The sequence below is a fragment of the Mytilus trossulus genome, chromosome 4 (assembly GCF_036588685.1).
Source record: "Mytilus trossulus isolate FHL-02 chromosome 4, PNRI_Mtr1.1.1.hap1, whole genome shotgun sequence".
Lineage (NCBI taxonomy): Eukaryota > Metazoa > Mollusca > Bivalvia > Mytilida > Mytilidae > Mytilus > Mytilus trossulus.
The window spans coordinates 9,901,741-9,920,351 of NC_086376.1; the positions used below are offsets into that span (position 1 = coordinate 9,901,741).

The 18,611-nt window shown below is 32.2% G+C and overlaps 2 protein-coding genes across 3 annotated transcripts; one reads left to right on the plus strand and one right to left on the minus strand.

Annotated features, from left to right (window-relative positions):
• Positions 1-1,370: 1,370 nt before the first annotated feature.
• On the plus strand, positions 1,371-11,320 carry LOC134714624 (arsenite methyltransferase-like). Its single transcript, XM_063576019.1, has 10 exons — positions 1,371-1,447; positions 3,115-3,318; positions 3,791-3,941; positions 5,339-5,475; positions 6,321-6,390; positions 6,888-6,969; positions 7,341-7,472; positions 8,320-8,462; positions 9,483-9,602; positions 10,301-11,320. Exons 2-10 carry the CDS (start codon positions 3,146-3,148, stop codon positions 10,385-10,387), a joined length of 1,095 nt encoding a protein of 364 aa, XP_063432089.1. The 5' UTR covers positions 1,371-1,447; positions 3,115-3,145; the 3' UTR covers positions 10,388-11,320.
• Positions 11,321-15,548: 4,228 nt separating this feature from the next.
• On the minus strand, positions 15,549-18,291 carry LOC134714626 (uncharacterized). 2 transcript variants are annotated; one of them, XM_063576022.1, is made up of 3 exons: positions 18,163-18,291; positions 16,968-17,346; positions 15,549-16,451 (listed from the first exon to the last, which is right to left on the minus strand). In XM_063576022.1, the coding sequence occupies exons 2-3, from the start codon at positions 17,316-17,318 to the stop codon at positions 16,191-16,193; spliced, it is 612 nt and encodes a 203-aa protein (XP_063432092.1). In that variant the 5' UTR covers positions 17,319-17,346; positions 18,163-18,291; the 3' UTR covers positions 15,549-16,190. The 2 variants fall into 2 exon arrangements, with proteins under 2 accessions (XP_063432092.1, XP_063432091.1); XM_063576021.1 differs by having other exon boundaries at positions 18,159-18,291.
• Between the last annotated feature and the right edge of the window lie 320 nt (positions 18,292-18,611).

Consider the following 18,611-nt stretch of genomic DNA (forward strand, 5'->3'; position numbering starts at 1 on the left):
ATCATTGATTCGTGTTAGGGGAGAGTTGTATATTTCATATTATTAGAAAAACTAATTCAAGAGGAAACAATTAGCACTTGAAACATGAAAGTTTTACTCCGATTTTGTTTCTAAAGAGTGAGGTATTATATCTGAAAGAATTCAGTGGAAATAAATTTGGAAGGACGATGGAGTCTTAATGCGCATAAGAAAACAACTGCTATTCCAGAAGGTTTTTTTTTATGTCAAATCTTTTCACCTCAAACAAAGGAGTAAGTCCGGTAAGGACCGATTTTGGCCTTTAAATTTCAGGTTCATCTGACGAAAGATTTTGACCACTTTTTAAACACTTAAGTGTCTATTTCATTTGAATCAATCAGTTTATGTGAAAGATTTTAACTGATTTAGTCATTAAAAACGATCCGATTCAAGCTCAAATGTGAAAAATCTATCAAATATGCCGAAAAATGTCATTTTTCAAATGGTTTTGGTCAAAAATGAAAGTGGCCGCATTCGTGTTCATCCTCAACCTTTATATATGTTATGTATTACAATAAAATACAACTTACATCTCAATATTAAGAATGAACACGAATGCGGCCACTTTCGTTTTACGCGAAAACCGTCTAAAATTTAACTTAAATGCTACAATTGTGACTGAGATTTCAGTAATTTAGTATGACTTCATGGTGCTATTACTCGATATATGTGCATTGTATTGTCAAAAACAGCCCATATTTATGTAGCAGAAGCATTATACTGTCCAACAAATAACTAAAAGTTAACATTTTAACAATTTTGTAAAACTGCTATATTTTGGGGCCAAAAGGGGGTCTTACGGAACCTACTCCTTTAGGGCAATCACAAAACCTTTCATTTAATGTAGTTCCTTATGGATACAAACTACATAAAACATAATTTTAGAATAGTTGAATGTACAACCGCTTCACTGACAAAGACGAACACTTTTAAGATTACAAGATTACTTTTATTTCACAATTGTTTCACAAAAGATAGCAATACTGATACCAGTGTAACGTCAAGGAAAAAAATAATTTATATTATATATTGAAAACTTCATCGTGTTTTTTTTTTAGAACACTCACGGTATTTATACAAATACAATTGTATTTTCTGGTTATAATGGACTTTTATTATTATACTGAACATCTATATCAAACATTTATACTAATGCATGCAATGTATATATTTGCAATTTTTTATTTATGCTTTTCTATGATAAGGTCCTTAGGCTTCGAATACCATTTACCTACCCTCCAAAAAATAATAGTAGTTTTAGAATTAGTTACATAATGGTGCGTTGTTGTAATAAACCTTAATTTGTTATCATAGTCATATCTTTAATACTATCCGAGCGGTAACGTTCTTAGCGATGACCCAATGTCAGAGGTCATTATTCAGAACATTAGTGTAGTGTTTTTATTCAAAAAGTTTTACAAAAGAACAGGTATTTAATTTTGACTCCACATAAAACTACAGTAAATGAAATGTTTGGCCTTTTCCTTAAATAGTTAAGGGGAAACGATAAATCATTTCAAAACAACTATAACACTTGTCTACTGTGAGTACTGAGTCTGACCAAGGATTTGTATAGACCACAGCACAGGGACTCGGTAAGCAGATTAAAATTTTGTAAATCAATGTTTTTAATTTATTTTTTATTATTTCCTGTCTATTTGCATTACTATATTAACGTATGTAAAGTTGCCATCACTATTTCTTTGTTTTCTGGCAATGTGCTGTTTACTATCCATATCCATATAGAGTCTACAGAAAATCAAAGTTTTTTTTTCAGTATATGGATATGGATAGTAAACGTCACATTGCCCGAAAACAAAGAAATAGTGATGGCAACTTTAAATACGTTAATATAGTAATGCAAATAGACAGGAAATAATAAAAAATAAATTAAAAACATTGATTTACAAAATTTTAATCTGCTAACCGAGTCCCTGTGGACCACAGGGGCTTGTTTAGTGGGTCAGTTGAGGCAGAGACATATATATGTCTCTGGTTGAGGTTATACTGTCAATGGTGATCGCTATCCTATATAAAATACCATTGGTATTTTCTTTAGGATAGGATTCACTAAACAAGCCCCTGTGTAATGTTTAGACTAGTGCACATCCTTGGTCTGACGAATGACTAGCATCAAGGATTTATATAGTAAGATAGATAAAGATACACATTTTGCTTCAAATCCTTGCTTACAAACCCTTGCTTGCATGTATGTTTTTCATCGTTAGTTGCAGCTTATATTCTTTAGTAACATATGTAACCTATCATGAGGGTGTTCATATGGAATCTTGAATGGCTATAGGGACCAACTTCAAATGAATACAATTGGTGACAGACCAATCATGCCAATACCCAAATTATGTGCATTAAATACACCTTATAGCTATTTGGAAAACTGCGCTGGTTGACAGGGAATGTGCACTGCTTGAACTATTGATGTCATACAACAATCACTTTTCCATTGTGGTGTCAGATATTTTGTATTATGACGTCAAAATTTTGAGAACCTTTGTAAATAAAAATTGTAATGTCCAGTAATAGCAAATGAATAGCGATAATGTGTATTAGTGCAACCTGGGACTATTTTTTTCCTCTTCAACCTTATGTTTGTTATGATCAATTTTATAGTTATAGACATGTCTATGACATCTAACATACTTTGACATACTTAATAGAAAAGAAGTTATTAATCTTAGTTTAAAAAAAATATAGTAATTGTGTCTGGTAAGAATAGTGTATATATAAGATATACATTCTATGATATTTGCACTGATAGAGAATGAAATATAGTGTATCTTTTTCCAGGCATATATGTCGGAGAAAAAAAATCGCACTATGACTGTGCGGTTACTATATCAAAGCTGTCACACTACATTATTTATTAGTCAAAAGTTTGGTAGTTAGTGAAGTTAGTTAAAATTGAGAAAGCAAGAGTTTCAAATAACTCTTTATTATAATTCATTTTTTGTGTGTCAAAAGACATGTACAATTTATGACAACTGTATATTCATTTGAGTATTCATAAATTCAACAGACAAATAAAAAAAAATGAATTATTCTCTTAAAGTTTATGTAATCAGAAATTTCATGTTTCAGTATATAGCCAAAGGTTTAACAGATTAAGGAAATGACCTCTAACAATGGAGATACCCAAATTATAGACAGTGTGAAGGAATATTATGGAAAGAAGTTAAAAAATGTGTCAGATTTACAAACCCAAGCATGCGTAGCACCAGGCAGACTGGTAAACAAAAATGTACGTGAAGCAGTTAGTCAAGTTCATGAAGAAGTAGCATCAAAGTAAGTTATAAGTAACAGTTCAAGAAATCTTTAAACTACCAGTATGTTAAAAGGGGGATAAAAAAACAGTACTCAAATAGAAGAAATCCTAAACAATAAGACAGATGTATGGACAAAATGTAATCTTAGTTAAGATCAGGTCCAATTGATACCAATGTCATTAATTAAGCATATTCAAGATTCTGTTCCCTTTTTGATCTATGACAGATACTGTAAAAAAAGGTTAATTAAAATTTGATATTTTTGCATTTGACTTTTAACATCAACAAATCACAAAAGGTCAAATCTGTTTTGGGTGTAAATTTTTAACAAAATGAGATCACTGGCTTGATATACGTCTGGCGTATATATAAAATTTAGTCCTGGTATCTATGATGAGTTTATTGATAGCTATATTTCAGTTTGCTTCATAAGTGCACACAATACATTGTATTGTATGTCTCTGGTAATACCTGTTGATTTTTGTTTATAGATATTATGGATGTGGATTAGTAATTCCTGATAAATTAGAAGGAATTAAAGTTCTGGACCTTGGAAGTGGTAGTGGAAGAGATTGTTATGCTATCAGTAAACTTGTTGGACAGCATGGACATGTGACAGGGATAGACATGACTGATGAACAGGTGAGACCATGAGAATGTCAGTCACAGGAATAGACATGACTGATGAAAAGGTGAGACCATGAGAATGTCAGTCACAGGGCTAGACACAACTAATGAACAGGTGAGACCATGAGAATGTCAGTCACATTAATAGACATGACTATAAACGAACAGGTGAAACCATGAGAATGTCAGTCTCAGGGCTAGACACAACTAATGAACAGGTGAGACCATGAAAATATCAGTCACATAAAAAGACACAGCTAATGAACAGGTGAGACCATGAGAATGTCAGTCACATTAATAGACATGACAGATGAACAGATGAGACCATGATGATGTCAGTCACAGGGAAAGACATGACTGATGAACAGGTGAGACCACGAGAATGTCAGTCACAGGAATAGACATGACTAATGAACAGGTGAGACCACGAGAATGTCAGTCAGATTGATAGAAATGACAGATGAACAGATGAGACTATGATAATGTCAGTCACAGGGCTAGACACAACTAATGAACAGCTGAGACCATGAGAACGTCAGTCACATGAAGAGACATGACTGATGGACAGGTCAGACCATGAGAATGTCAGTCACAGGAATAGACATGGCTGATGAACAGATGAGACCATGAGAATGTCAGTCACAGGAATAGACATGACTGATGAACAGATGAGACCATGAGAATGTCAGTCACAGGAATAGACATGACTGATGAACAGGTGAGACCACGAGAATGTCAGTCAGATTGATAGAAATGACTGATGAACAGGTGAAACCATGAGAATGTCAGTCACAGGAATAGACATGACTGATGAACAGGTGAGACCACGAGAATGTCAGTCAGATTGATAGAAATGACTGATGAACAGGTGAAACCATGAGAACATCAGTCAGATTGATAACCATGACTGATGAACAGGTGAGACCATGAGAATGTCAGTCAGATTGATAGACATGACTGATGGACAGGTGAGACCATGAGAATGTCAGTCAGATTGATAGACATGACTGATGAACAGGTGAAACCACGAGGATGTCATTCAAGGCAATAGACTTTAGAGATGAACAGGTCAATATAACAGTCACAGGGATAGACATGACTGCTGAAAAGGTTGGTAGGTCTGTCACAGGATACACATGACTGATGATCATATGAGTAGACCAGTCACACGGATATACATGATGACTGAATGGATCAAAAATATAGTCATGAAATAGTAACAGGGTAAGATATCTCTAATTAATAGAAAAGTAGGTTGGGGTTTAAAAGTCAGTCAAATGAACATGTATAAGATATACCAGTAGAAATGTCAAGATAAATTTTAAAACAAATTCTTGATCCCCTCTGCATTATTTTCAGTGATTGAATATAAATAGAATAAAATTTTTATAATTCTTTCATTTTATTTACAGATTGAAGTAGCCAGAAAGTATATCGACTACCACACAAAAACCTTTGGCTATGATAAACCAAATGTAAACTTTGTACAGGGGTATATTGAGAAACTTATTGAGGCAGGACTGCAAGAGAACTTCTATGATTTAATAGTGTAAGTTATTGACAAATAATTCATGACCGTCACAACTTTTTCAGAGATTTTAACAGATATATACATCTTTGACAGCAATTAATGTCCCCATATTAAAACTGAGGATAAATGGAAGTCCTTTTTTATCATGTTATGTGATTTTAACACTTCAATTTATCAATGAAGAATTTTAAACAATTATCAAGTTGAAGAAAAGTAAATCAATTTCTTTTAATATATGGTTATTTTATATTACTTTGATTGTTATATCATGTGCAGCATTTTCATTACCAGATAAAATCCTAAATGAAAAAAAGAACAGTGATATTGTTTTTTTGGTACCTTATTATTGGAGTGGCATTAAGCCATTTTTTGCAATTAGAAAAACAGAATATATTAAATTACACCAAAACAATAATCTAGATTATCCATAATGCTGTTGGCTGGTTACTCATTATTGAACCTCATCTCCATCTTTTCTATATGGATAATATGAGATTGCACAAAATAATGCAGTGTTTTATGTCCATGACCAAAACAAGCAATTTATTATTATGCTCAGATACCCAATTATCAAAATGATGTATGTGTTATGTGTTTGTGTGTTCTCAAACTAACCAAGTATGTGTTGTCAAAAGTAACAAATCAAACTTTAATTTTATGGACAAAGGGGAACAACTATGTTTTTTTGTTATGAATACTAGATAAATATATTTCTTTGCTTATATAAGATCATATCCAATGTTCAAATTTAAGTACAATATGCAAATCGTCAATGGTTGTTCTGTATCTGAATCATTATTTGGAGAGTGTTTAAATAGCAAATCTCTGATAGTTTCTGTTTATTCTATGTTAATTATTTACAGGTCCAACTGTGTAGTGAATCTGTCACCTGACAAATGTGCTGTACTATCAGAAGCCTACAAAGTTCTCAAGGTAATACAAGATTTTCTTTCTATTTTTTTTTATAGACTGACAGTAAATGGAAATCATTGTATGGTGTCCTGTTTATGTTTATGTCTGCATTGTTGTTTAAACACTTTTTGTTGATCTGCAATTGTTTGAATGGCTTGATAGGATTAAAGCAAGCTTGCACAAATTCTTCAACAGGACATGCAATGTGCACCTGCTAGTTTGACATTTGATCTGATCGATTTTTGAGGTTTTTCATACTAAAACATAGACAAAGCCTTTTCTGTTTTTCTCAGTTTATTTATCTGCAGCTCACACATTTCAACCTTAACCTTTATGCTCAGATGTTCAGAAAATCTTGTATCAATGATTTAACCTGACATAATGTTTTACTCAACAATAACTAGTCTGTCTAGAACCTTAAAAAGATATACTCTGCCATAATAACTTAAATTGAAGTACCAGTATTTGAATTTGAAACCACAGTGATATCTTTATGTTAATTTGTTTACTTTTAACAGGAGGGTGGAGAGTTGTATTTCAGTGACGTTTATTGTGACAGAAATCTAGAAGATTCAGTGAGGAAACACGAGACATTATGGGGTGAGTATAATGAAAGCTGGCTAACTTCCTGATTATGTAAAAGTGGATCTTGGTGTTTGGTTGTGTTTTTAAGTACACACAAATTGAAGACAAAATTCAAATGACTATTTCTCAATATTATTTTAAATCAGATCTTCCTTTTAAATACTGAATTGCAAAAGAAAATATACAAACATGCCAATATGATGTAAATGTGATGCTTTAGATTTTTTACAAGAATTGACCTTTGGAACATTCAAACTACAAGTTACATGTTAATTAAACTGCAACAAAGGAAAAGGGGGCAATTGCTTATTTGACTCCACAAAATTTGAATACTGTATTTTAAGATACTAGGATAATAAAAATTCTTTAATCTTTAAATATTGCAGGGGAGTGTATAGCAGGTGCCCTGTGTTGGAAGGATCTGATTTCATTGGCTGAGAAGACAGGGTTTAGTACACCAAGACTGGTAACTGTATCACCTATACCTATAGACAGAGAAGATTTCAAGAAAATATTAGGTATGTCCTCAGATTGATCTGGTTTGATACCATTATTAAGATGATTCAAAACAAAAAAGGTTTACAGAGAAGGAAAATAAGAATTATCTTGTTTCTTAAAGAGAAAAAAAACATGTGTCTGTATTTTTTACTTCCTGCACAGTAAAAACAAAGTCAGAATGGAATGCTTAATCAAATTAACTTAGAAGAAACCTGGCATCTACTATTTAAATGGTTGTCAGTTGGCCTATGCCTAGATATTTTCTGTACCCTCGTTTTCCAGTGATTATATACCCCACCCCTTTCATACTGGCTCTCCCACTTTGTAGAACCTACCCATTGAATTTACTGTCAAACTGTTATCCTCTTGGATATTCCTGAAATATTTGCCACTGGATATTAAGAAAGCATCAATCAATTATATTTTATTATACACTGATAAGACTTTACACATGTACTTCAATTTGATCACTAATTCTCATGAAGTACCAGTATATAAAATAATTAAGTCTTTAAGCAAATTAAAACTTTTTGAGTCAACATCTGTTACATTATGTGAGCTCTATTGTTATAGCAACTATTGAAAAATTATAGATATTTTTTTACATACATAAAATCATGGGAAGAGATATAATTGCTTATATTTTTTATTTATAATCTATATTTTGCTGTTCAGTGTTGATTATTTTTACTCCATTAGGATGTAAGAAATTCATTATTAATTTTATAATATCCATCAATAAATTGAAATAAGAAGTCTGTCTTAAATGCATGAATCCATTCTTTGATATTGTTATTTCTTTTATTGTGTAAAGTAATTGTATAGTCATTTATTCATTGGCATTTGATAAATATATTTACTTAACAGGTGATGCCAAGTTTTGTTCTGTTACATACAGAATGTTCAAGCTACCCAAAGTAGAAAAGTCTCCACCATTACAAGTTATTTATAGCGGTGATGTAACAGGACGTGAGAATCAACTGGATTTTGATCACAGAAATCAATTTAAGGTATTTAGATATTTTTAATTATAAGATATAAATTGACAAAAGACACATTATTACTTTATGAGTAGGTCAGCAATGCAAGCAGTTTTTAAGTTGTAAAGATGTACAGTCCTTCAGATAGATATACATAAAGCAAGACAAAAAAGTTGTGAAAAAAACCCAGGTCTTATCACAATTCTGTATCCAGTTATTGATGATTGGATAATCTTATAAGTATATATATTCCAAAATTTCCTCTCTTTCTATTTAGATGACAGCTTGTTGAAGGAAATCTTTTAATCTTTGTACAGTAGGCTTCAGATCACAATTAATTCCCTTTGCTCGTGGTCTAGGAATGTAGACCTTATAGTATAAATAGGTAATTTCTTCCATAATTTTTTTCTGTGCTTTTTCTGTGCAAAAGTGAAGTGTTTCTTGGTTAATTTTGGTAGAATAGTGTTTGAATGATTTGTTCTGATACCCAAAACTTGATTATTTTAAATTGAAAGTTGTAAATTGTCATCAGTTCAAAGGTCAAATTTTTGGTGTTTACTTTCTTTTCGTTGGTTAGGTGAACCCCATGGATGTGTATTGAGGTGTTACGGACGAAAGCACTGATGTATTTTTCTGGCATTGCAATATTTTCCTGAGAAAAGTATGATCTTCATGTGGAGCAAATGTCATTTTGTTAGAGGCGGTGTAATTTTTTTTATATGTCATTACTTTTACAAAGAATGTATATGCAAATGAATTGTGTTCTGAGGCCAGTATACATTATTAATAGTTAAATTATCTCCCTTTCTAAAGATTATTTCCCTTAAATGTTGGAATAACTGGAGGAAGTTCAGGATTATGTTTGGCGGTAATTATAGGAACTGACTGTTATTAACCGCTTTATGTATGTCATTATCTTATCAATAAAATTCATATTTGTGGTGAACCATTTCCTCCAGTTTATTATTTTATTCTACAAATAATATCTGCATTTCTACAACAAATGAAGATTAATCTATTCTTTATTTTATTCTCTATGCTTTATATCAGACAGATGATGTCTACACTATTGACTCAGAACTGGTTGCTATATTAAAGAATTCAAGATTTTCGGATGAATTTGAATTTCAACCAGCAACAAAAGGAGTCTGTGGCTCCACAGGAAATATTGTAAGTTGAAACACTGTTCCAAACATGTATATAATAAATAAATCTAAAAATAGCAGACAACATCAGTGAAAAGGTAATGACCAGTTTCATATAAAACAGACTACTTGTTTGATAACAAAAATTGAAAATAACAAAAATGTGTCCCCAGTACATGGATGCCCCATCCCCACTATCATTTTCAATGTTCAGAGGACAGTGATAATAAGGGCTGGGGGGAATCTCTAATTTGGCATGTGTACTAATTTTCAAGTTGATTGGACTTTAAATTCATCAAAAACTACCTCGACCAAAAACTTTAACCTAGAGGTGGACGAATGGACGAACGAACAGACTAACGGACACACAGAGCAGAAAACATAATGCCAATAAATGGGGCATAAAAAATTATGTTGGAGTTTTTCTAGGATCAAACTTGCCAACAAACTTTTATTTTTGTGTTTTTAACCATATCACTAATCCTCTCTAGAAGGGAAATTTAATAGGGAGGATATTTCATTGTTTTATCACCATCATATGATGAACTAAAAGTTTACCACTAAAAGTAAAGTTCTAACTTTTCTTTAAAATTGGAAAACTTTTTTGAAATAATATCTTAAACACGTATTGGATATGATTGTAATGTTAACTTACTTTAAATGACATTCTGCATTTAGTCAATGTCCATAGCAAACTAAATGTTACATATTTATACTTTATAGGTAGATAACCCATTTGATGTTTTACTGGAGAAAGAAAAGAAAGGAGAACAAGTCAGCCCAGCTTGTTGTGCTCCAGGAAAGTGTTAAAAAGGAGAGACAGTGCCGCTGGAAATATTATCAAATTTTAATTTCCAATACTATGTTAATGGACGATATTCCTTTACAGTTTTGTATTATGTAATTACAGACCTTTAAAAGATTTTTGATTGATATTCTCATTACAGTAAATATTTACTGACCATTTCATAAAAAAATATTCCTGTATATATTTTTTTTCCATTTTAAAAATTTAAGATATTTTATCAATTTTATAAATTCTATTAAAAATATCATTTATATTAATCGTTCATTGCTCATAAAACTAGTAGGTCAATACTGAAAAAGTGTATTTTTCTTGCAAACTGACCAATAGGATATTTCCTGAGTTTAAATTTTTTTCATTAATGTCAATAATAGGAAATGTGCTGATAGTATAGGTTCAACAAAAATAGGAATTGATTTTTTTTTGATTTTTTAACTGAAAAACTAAAATTCTTTTGGAAAAGTGATTTTTTAATACTAGTACAGTGATGTTGGTATTCAGTTGTTGAAATAGTAAGATACCAAAAGCAAACTCAGAATGTTTACCATGTGGTTCAATGGCAGAGAAGAAAAAAAAAACTAAATAAAATATATTATATTCTTAATATATGTAATATGATATTCATTTTTGCATGAATTATAGAAAGAAAATTTCATTTTCAATGAGAAGTAATATTACTGTTGTCACATAGGAAACTCAAGCTTCTAGTTTATAGTACCTATCACAAAAATCAACTTACTTAAGAATATTTCAAAACTATCAGAAATTGACGTTAAACCAAATATGATGACATAAATGATAATAACAATCAAACTCCTGTTCATGCTTTATGTAAATTATTCATATTACAAGAGTGTTTGTTTTCATGGTTGTTAGTAGGTGCTTGATCTGTACTTGCATAATATGGTGCTAAAAACATAATAAATAATTATAATATAGTTTTGTATCATACATGATTTAGTTGCAGAAGTTTCATAATTTTGTGAAAAAGGCTGCTTATTTACAGGTTTTCTGCTCCTATACTATTACAAAAGTTTTGTAAGTTTTTCCAGCTGCTTTAGGGATAATACTAAAATAAATACAATTATCTTTATTCAGCAGGTGCATAGACTTGTTTTTTCATCCTCTATATGAATGAAATATTTGCTACTGGATGTTAAGCAACAAAACAACAATCAATCAATCAATCAATCAATCTTTTAAACATTTTCATGAAACATTAACTTGGGGCACTAAAGAACCTGTGTTGCTCACCTTGGTATATGTGCAAACCAAAGACACACTCTAGATAACATTGTAGATGAGAATAGACTTCATGACAACAATCTCTATTTTGTTTATCTTGTATTACTGATCTTTCAGTATGTTTAGTTCCTTTGACTTATTATTAGACCTTACAATGCTGATCATTTTTTGTGGTTTAGTGTTAATTTATCTATCAAATTTAAATGATATGAGCCATATCAGGAAAAAAAATCCTCTAAATATTTCTCTATCTTCTTTAGTTTTTGCTCAAAACAGAAGAGAGGGTAAAAAAAGCCTCATTTAGTGGGGGCTATCACACCTATGAACTTTGACAGTCTACTAACTATATCGACAAAATTTGACTTATAACAGGGGTTGCCTTGTTGTTCATTTTTGTGATTTAAAGAGTTAATTTATCTATTATAATTTAAATCCTATAAGGCATAAGGAGAACAAAAATATTTCTCTCTAAATATCATAGTTTTTATAAATATAATAGGCAAAAATTCATATCATGGTAATCTTTGTAACTCCATCCATAATTTGTCCAACAGTTCAGCTTCTTACTTATAATGGACAATTGATACAACAACTGAACTTATTTGCTCCTTACAGAATTTCATCTGTATCAGTTCAAAAATTAATGATAAATCTTGCATTTGACCCCTATGTTCTGTTTTTTGTCGTGTACTCCATGTTGTTCAATGAAAGAGAGGGTTTCATTGGTCACATTACTTAAACTTAATATCCTTTTGATGGTTTCATTATTCTAGAGAAGATTTTTGTAAAATACTACAAGTGTACTAGAAATTACAAAAAATAAATAAAAAATGACTGCAAAAACTCCATATAAAGGGGTCAAATGACCATTTTGGTCTTGTTGACTTTTTGAAGATCTTACTTTTTTGTACAATACTTAAGGTTTATGTACCCTTCTGTAGCCATTTTTGTATGAATTTTTCAAACCTCAATTGTATCAAAACTACAGATATAATGAATAATAGAGATACACCATTTAGTACATATTCCAAGGGGAAACTTGATGCAAAGCATTATTTTTAACTGTTTCATTGCATTTGATAGAAAAAAGGACTTTGTGGCAATTAAATCAAGATTTTTGTAGAAAATCCACAGCCTTTAATACAGAGATTTTTGTTTTAAAATTTATAACATAAATTACTCACTTGATTTTCTATGATGTGCTAGTGTTTATTTTTTACAAAAAGTTATATGCAACCTGTAAATTCCAAAACACCTTGTGCTGAGTCACTAAAGTCGAGCACCCCCTAAAAGGTGTACTTGATTTTGGCCATATTTATATATGTTTTAACCAATAACTACATTTATAAACTTGCTTTAAGGAAATCAATGCTAGCACTGCATGCAATAATCCTCTATATATCAGTCATCAAATTGCTATATATGAGAGTACAAGGATTTAGGCTGTGGATTTTCTATAAAAATCTTGATTTATTTGCCACAAAGTCCTCTTTTTCTGTTAAATGCAATGGAACAGTAAAAAATAATGCTTTGCATCAAGTTTCCCCTTGGAATATGTACAAAATGGTCTATCTGTATTATTCATTATATCTGTAGTTTTGATACAATTGAAGTTTGAAAAGTTTGTACAAAAATGGCTACAGAAGGGTACATAAACTTTAAGATGATAACCAAAAACTGCAAAATTTCTTGATATCACCAAATCAGGTGAAGCAACTCAACAATGGGTTGTGATTTGTCTGAATATTTTCAGGGGAGATAGATCTTGACCTGATGAACAATTTTACCCTTTGTTTGAGTTGGCTTTGGTTTCAGAGATATAAGCAAAAAGCTACATTTCACCCCTATCTTATATTTTTAGCCATGTTGGCCAGCCGGGTCAAAGTACATATTCTTTGAAACTAGATACTAAAATGATGATTGTGGCCAATTTTGATTAAATTTGGTTTAGTAGTTTCAGAGAAGATTTTTGTAAAAGTTAACGACTAAGACAGACAACGACGACGAACACCAAGCGATGCTTAAATGCTCACTGGGGCTTAGAGGCCAGGTGAGCTAAAAATGTTTCTAGAATGAGCTAAATGAAGAATGTTGTACAAAAATACTGATTCAGTTATGATAAATAGGATAATTGTAATTGGTAAATGGGTTTGTTGCAAGGTTTACATGTCCGCAACACAGGTATTATCTGGCTTTGACCTCATTTTGGTCTGTTGTTCAAGTACTATAAGCAACAGGTCAACTATATTTGGTTTATGGAATGATTGTATGGTGTACAAGTCTGTCTTGTATGTATCGTCTGGACCCTGACCTCATTTTCATGGTCCGTTCGTTGGTCAATGATATTTTTGTGTTTTTTATAAGTTTTTCAAGTACAATAAGCAGTAGGTCACTTGTATTCGGTGTATGTAATACTTGTGTACATGTCTGCTTGGAAGGTATCATCTGACCATGACCTCCGTTTATAGTTCAATGGTAAATGTTAAGTTCTTGTGTTTTGGAATGTTTTTCAAATACAAATAGTAATATGCCATTTACATTTAGTGTATAAAATAATTGTAAGGTGCACATGTCTATCTGGCAGGTACATGCATACTAGTAAGCTGATCTTGCCGTGACCTCATTTTCATGGTGCATTGGTCATTATAAAGTTTTTGTGTTATTGTCGGTTTTTCAATTGGCAGCCTTTTCAATTAGCATACATAATTGGTCAACCATTTTGATAGTTGGTGTTTAATAAATTGTAAGGATTATATGTCTCTTAGATCTGACACAATTAATTTGGCCATGAACTTTGTGACCACATCATTTGGACTCTGATCGATAGTTGTCTTCTTGTGACAACCGTATGACAAATTCTTCTTTTATCTTTTTTTGTATGTGTGTCGAGTTAAATGAAAGTTATTGAAAATCCTGAATTTATTTGACCAGTTAGTAATTTATTGCTAGTGTAACTCTGAAATTATTCAATTGTTTCTATTGAGATATACAAAAGTAAACATTTGACCATAATAGCTGTAAATGAAACGATTTTTGTTTTCCAAAAATGTATTTTGTCATTGATGATGTTGCATCTCTTGTTATAACTTTTATACGTTTTGTGTTATCAGTACTTGTAAAAAAGCAAAAGTGTTTGACAAAAGAAGACGCAATCGTCCTGAACATGCATGAAATATTTGACACTGGACGTAAGCGGCAACCCTAAACAATCAGTCAATCAATCAAAAGATGACGCGAGTTATCATGTATCAATCAAAAGATGACGCGAGTTATCATGTATCAATCAAAAGATGACGCGAGTTATCATGTATCAATCAAAAGATGACGCGAGTTATCATGTATCAATCAAAAGATGACGCGAGTTATGTATCAATCATACAGTAACCCGTCATCAAAGGAAAGACAGACATTGTCTACAGTCGTTAATCCAGCTAAACTATAGAAAGTAAACACATTAAAATGTCAAGTATTTATTCAGGAGTAGACTAACTCGAATAGCTCAGTGATCTTCAGTCGCTATATGTCAGTGCTCTACAATGGTCGTCAACTTAGGCAGGGTATGAAAAGTAGTCGTCCGGGATGAAGAGCAAAACATTGAACTCCATTGGAAATAAAGGATGATGAATCAGGGCAGAATTGTTGCCTTTCAACACTCGCTTAGATATATATTGGAATTAACGTCACAATTTTAACCAGACGTGGCTGCAGCGAGGTAATACACTCGCTCAGCCAAATGCAGACACTATAGTCACCCATTAGACTTGCTTTTACGACTAGACCAGAGAAGTCAATATTTATAAAAAACCATCCGACTCCACATTTATACTCAGTATATAAAGTATTGATGGATTTTATACTGTTGATATAACATTTGTTCAATAATTCAACACATCTGTTATAGAACATTGATTTTAATTTGAATTATCTCATAACAATCAATAAAATGTTAACATGTGAAAGACTAATGGTTACAACAATGATATTAGATACATGTTTTCTTATTTACAGAAAAACTGAATGCTGTAAAAATCCCTGATAACTTGTAATGGGTTGCGCTGAAAATCGCTATTCACACCCCTATTTGGTACTTTTTTTGGTGTCTATTTTTTTTATGTTCATATCTTCATTTTGGAAAGGGTTTTTTTTTTCTTACGACATCCGTACTATATTTCACCTCAGAACATTTGCACAGATTGAGAAACGAAAACGACAAATGTGGTGTTTACGGATCATCCGAATTTATCCTTCCAAAAAAGATTAGTGTATGCTTTTTTTTATCAGTTCCTTTTTTTTCTTTAACATATTTCGAAAAGAATGCGAAAGGTGTCATTAAAGAAACAGGATGATATTATTTATTCTCGCCTACCAAATTCATACCAATCTATGACGTATTGTTAATATTTTAACTTACAGATGTTAATATTGGGGATTTCAGCGTTTAAAACAGTAACCAATTCTAACTTCAATGAATTTCGAAATCTAAGCGAAAGGGGAAATTGAAGAAAGGTACTATATGGTTCATTATATGGCACATTGTTAAGTATATATATGAGCAATGTGAAACTAGTACGTCAGAGAAAACATCTCGCCTACCAAATTCATACCAATTAATGTAGCTAATGACCTCCAAGATTTGACCTCTGTGTTTAATGACAGATGTGATTTGCTGATTGGGTCCATTCTTAACAACGAATTAGTCATATGTTCCATGTTACTTGTATGTGTTGTGGTCTCCTCTTGTGGCTGTCGAGAGACTGTATACACAATCCTTGGAAAAGACAGAGATTTGTTTCCAAGCTGAAGATTTGTCTGTGTTGCACTATCCTGTGAAAACAAAACAGTCCTCCATCAAAATCCCCAAATTGCTTCTCCCTTTCATGATCAAATATACAGTAAATATAACAAAGCAGACTAATTGTATCTTCATTTTTTTATTTTCGTGTTTTTTTATTTGCTTACAGTGGCTGATCCAGAACTTTTCCAACAAGGGGGAAGCACTCACTGACCTAAAAAGGGGGCGCTCAAGTCATGCTTCAGTGATTTCCTATGTAGCAACCAATTTGTTTCCACTAAAAAAAGGGGGGTCCGCCTATGGCATAAAACTATACTGTTACTGTGCTTAAAAGTAAAACTAACTACAACCTTTTATTTGCGTAATAATAACAGAGAAGCGAACCAGGCTTAAGCTTGATGTTATCGGTCCTTTTTTTTTAAAATGAGTACAATGTCAATCTCAATGGATCTAAGTCAGAAGCCACATGAATATTTAAAGTTAAGTTGGGATGAGAAGAACATTGTAATTCATAAACAAAGACTAAAATTTTAAATCGTAAGACATACCCTTTTGTCCTGGATTTTCCTTCTCAACATTCCAACAGCTTCTGCAGCTGCTTTGTTTTTCATAGTCCATCTCCTCAGATTCATGATTCTCAGCGAATAGTCACATTCTGGATGTGGACAGGTCATCACACCACTTTCACCTCTCCTAAAGGCAGCCTTGTACTTCTTCTTAAACTCCATGGCCACTTCATCTCGTAGCGATAACAAACAGTCTGAACAGAACGTATGTCCACAAGGCAGTATCCGAGGTTTCCGGAACAAATCTCCACATATGTAACACTTGAGTACTGACATCCATATTCCCGAGTCATCTGAGGCCTCACTGTCCTCCGTGGAGGAGGATAGGTCCATGTCAATCCTCCCACAATCTGCCGCAACACTGAATATCGATTAATGAACTAATTATACTTAAAGCAGATACACCATAGAGGCTTTGTTAAAAGTTAATTTGGATATAAGTATTAGGGAAATAAAGTGAAGAATTCCGATTTCGTATTAATTTAATTAATATAGAATTTGCTAGCAATAATCAATGAATAAATCACTAGGTGTATTGACCTTGTAAAGGTAATGTCTTTAATCAATGTTACATCTTCAAGTGTTGCAAAGGTTTATTTTCGATCTATACGTTTGAATGTCTCTCTGGTAATTTCAACCCTCATCGATAAAGGTTCATAAAGTATTAAATTTCCATTGCTAAAACATTTTTCTCTGGATTTATTGTTATAATTCCAAGAATTATGTCCAACATGCTGTGTCCTCAATTAATGAACACGATGTAGCTTAAAGCAACTGTCTAGTAACTCTGAGCAGCCACACAATATGTAATGACATTAGGCATGTATTAAGTATGAAATGAGTATTTTTTAATGAATTGAAAAATAAATTCTGGTCAATGCTTTCATATATGTTGTCGGCCCATTCATTCTAATTACAAAATCTTATGAGACATCAATGTTCAATTCGTCAGTGTTCGTTAATAGTAGTATTTGTAAACAATAAATGTTGACAACTTCATTTTTCATGATAATTTAGTGATATTGCTGATTTTAAGGACATTGCAGTGGCTGTGCATTGAACTTTTGAATACAGTTCTCTGATATAATTGTTTATAACATTTTTCGATTGACTTTATGGACACGCCTTTAGTAGCGCTTCAAAGACAGAAGAAAATAAAAGCAAAGTGAATACTTGCGACAAACTGAGTCCTCCATGCAGGCACCCGAATTGGTACGGGTGCTCAGAAATGATATAGGTCAAGTATTACATGTGAACGGTGTACTCGACTGTGTAAATACTGAGGATGTCACACCTGAACAGAAAGTATAGAACACAGGAGTCAGTTTAAAAAAAAAAAAACTTGCGACTAAGATTGACCGTAAGTTATGAACAATGCAGTACACTTAAAACCAATCTTAGTCGTAAGTTTTTTTGTGAAACAGACTCCAGGCATTTGTCTCAGAAGTTTTTTTCTTCTATATAATTGAATATAACACTATTAATGTATATAGTGGAGGGATTGAGACAATTGCCTGTGGTATAGAGTGGGGGATTGAGACAATTGCCTGTGGTATAGAGTGGGGGGATTGAGACAATTGCCTGTGGTATAGAGTGGGGGGATTGAGACAATTGCCTGTGGTATAG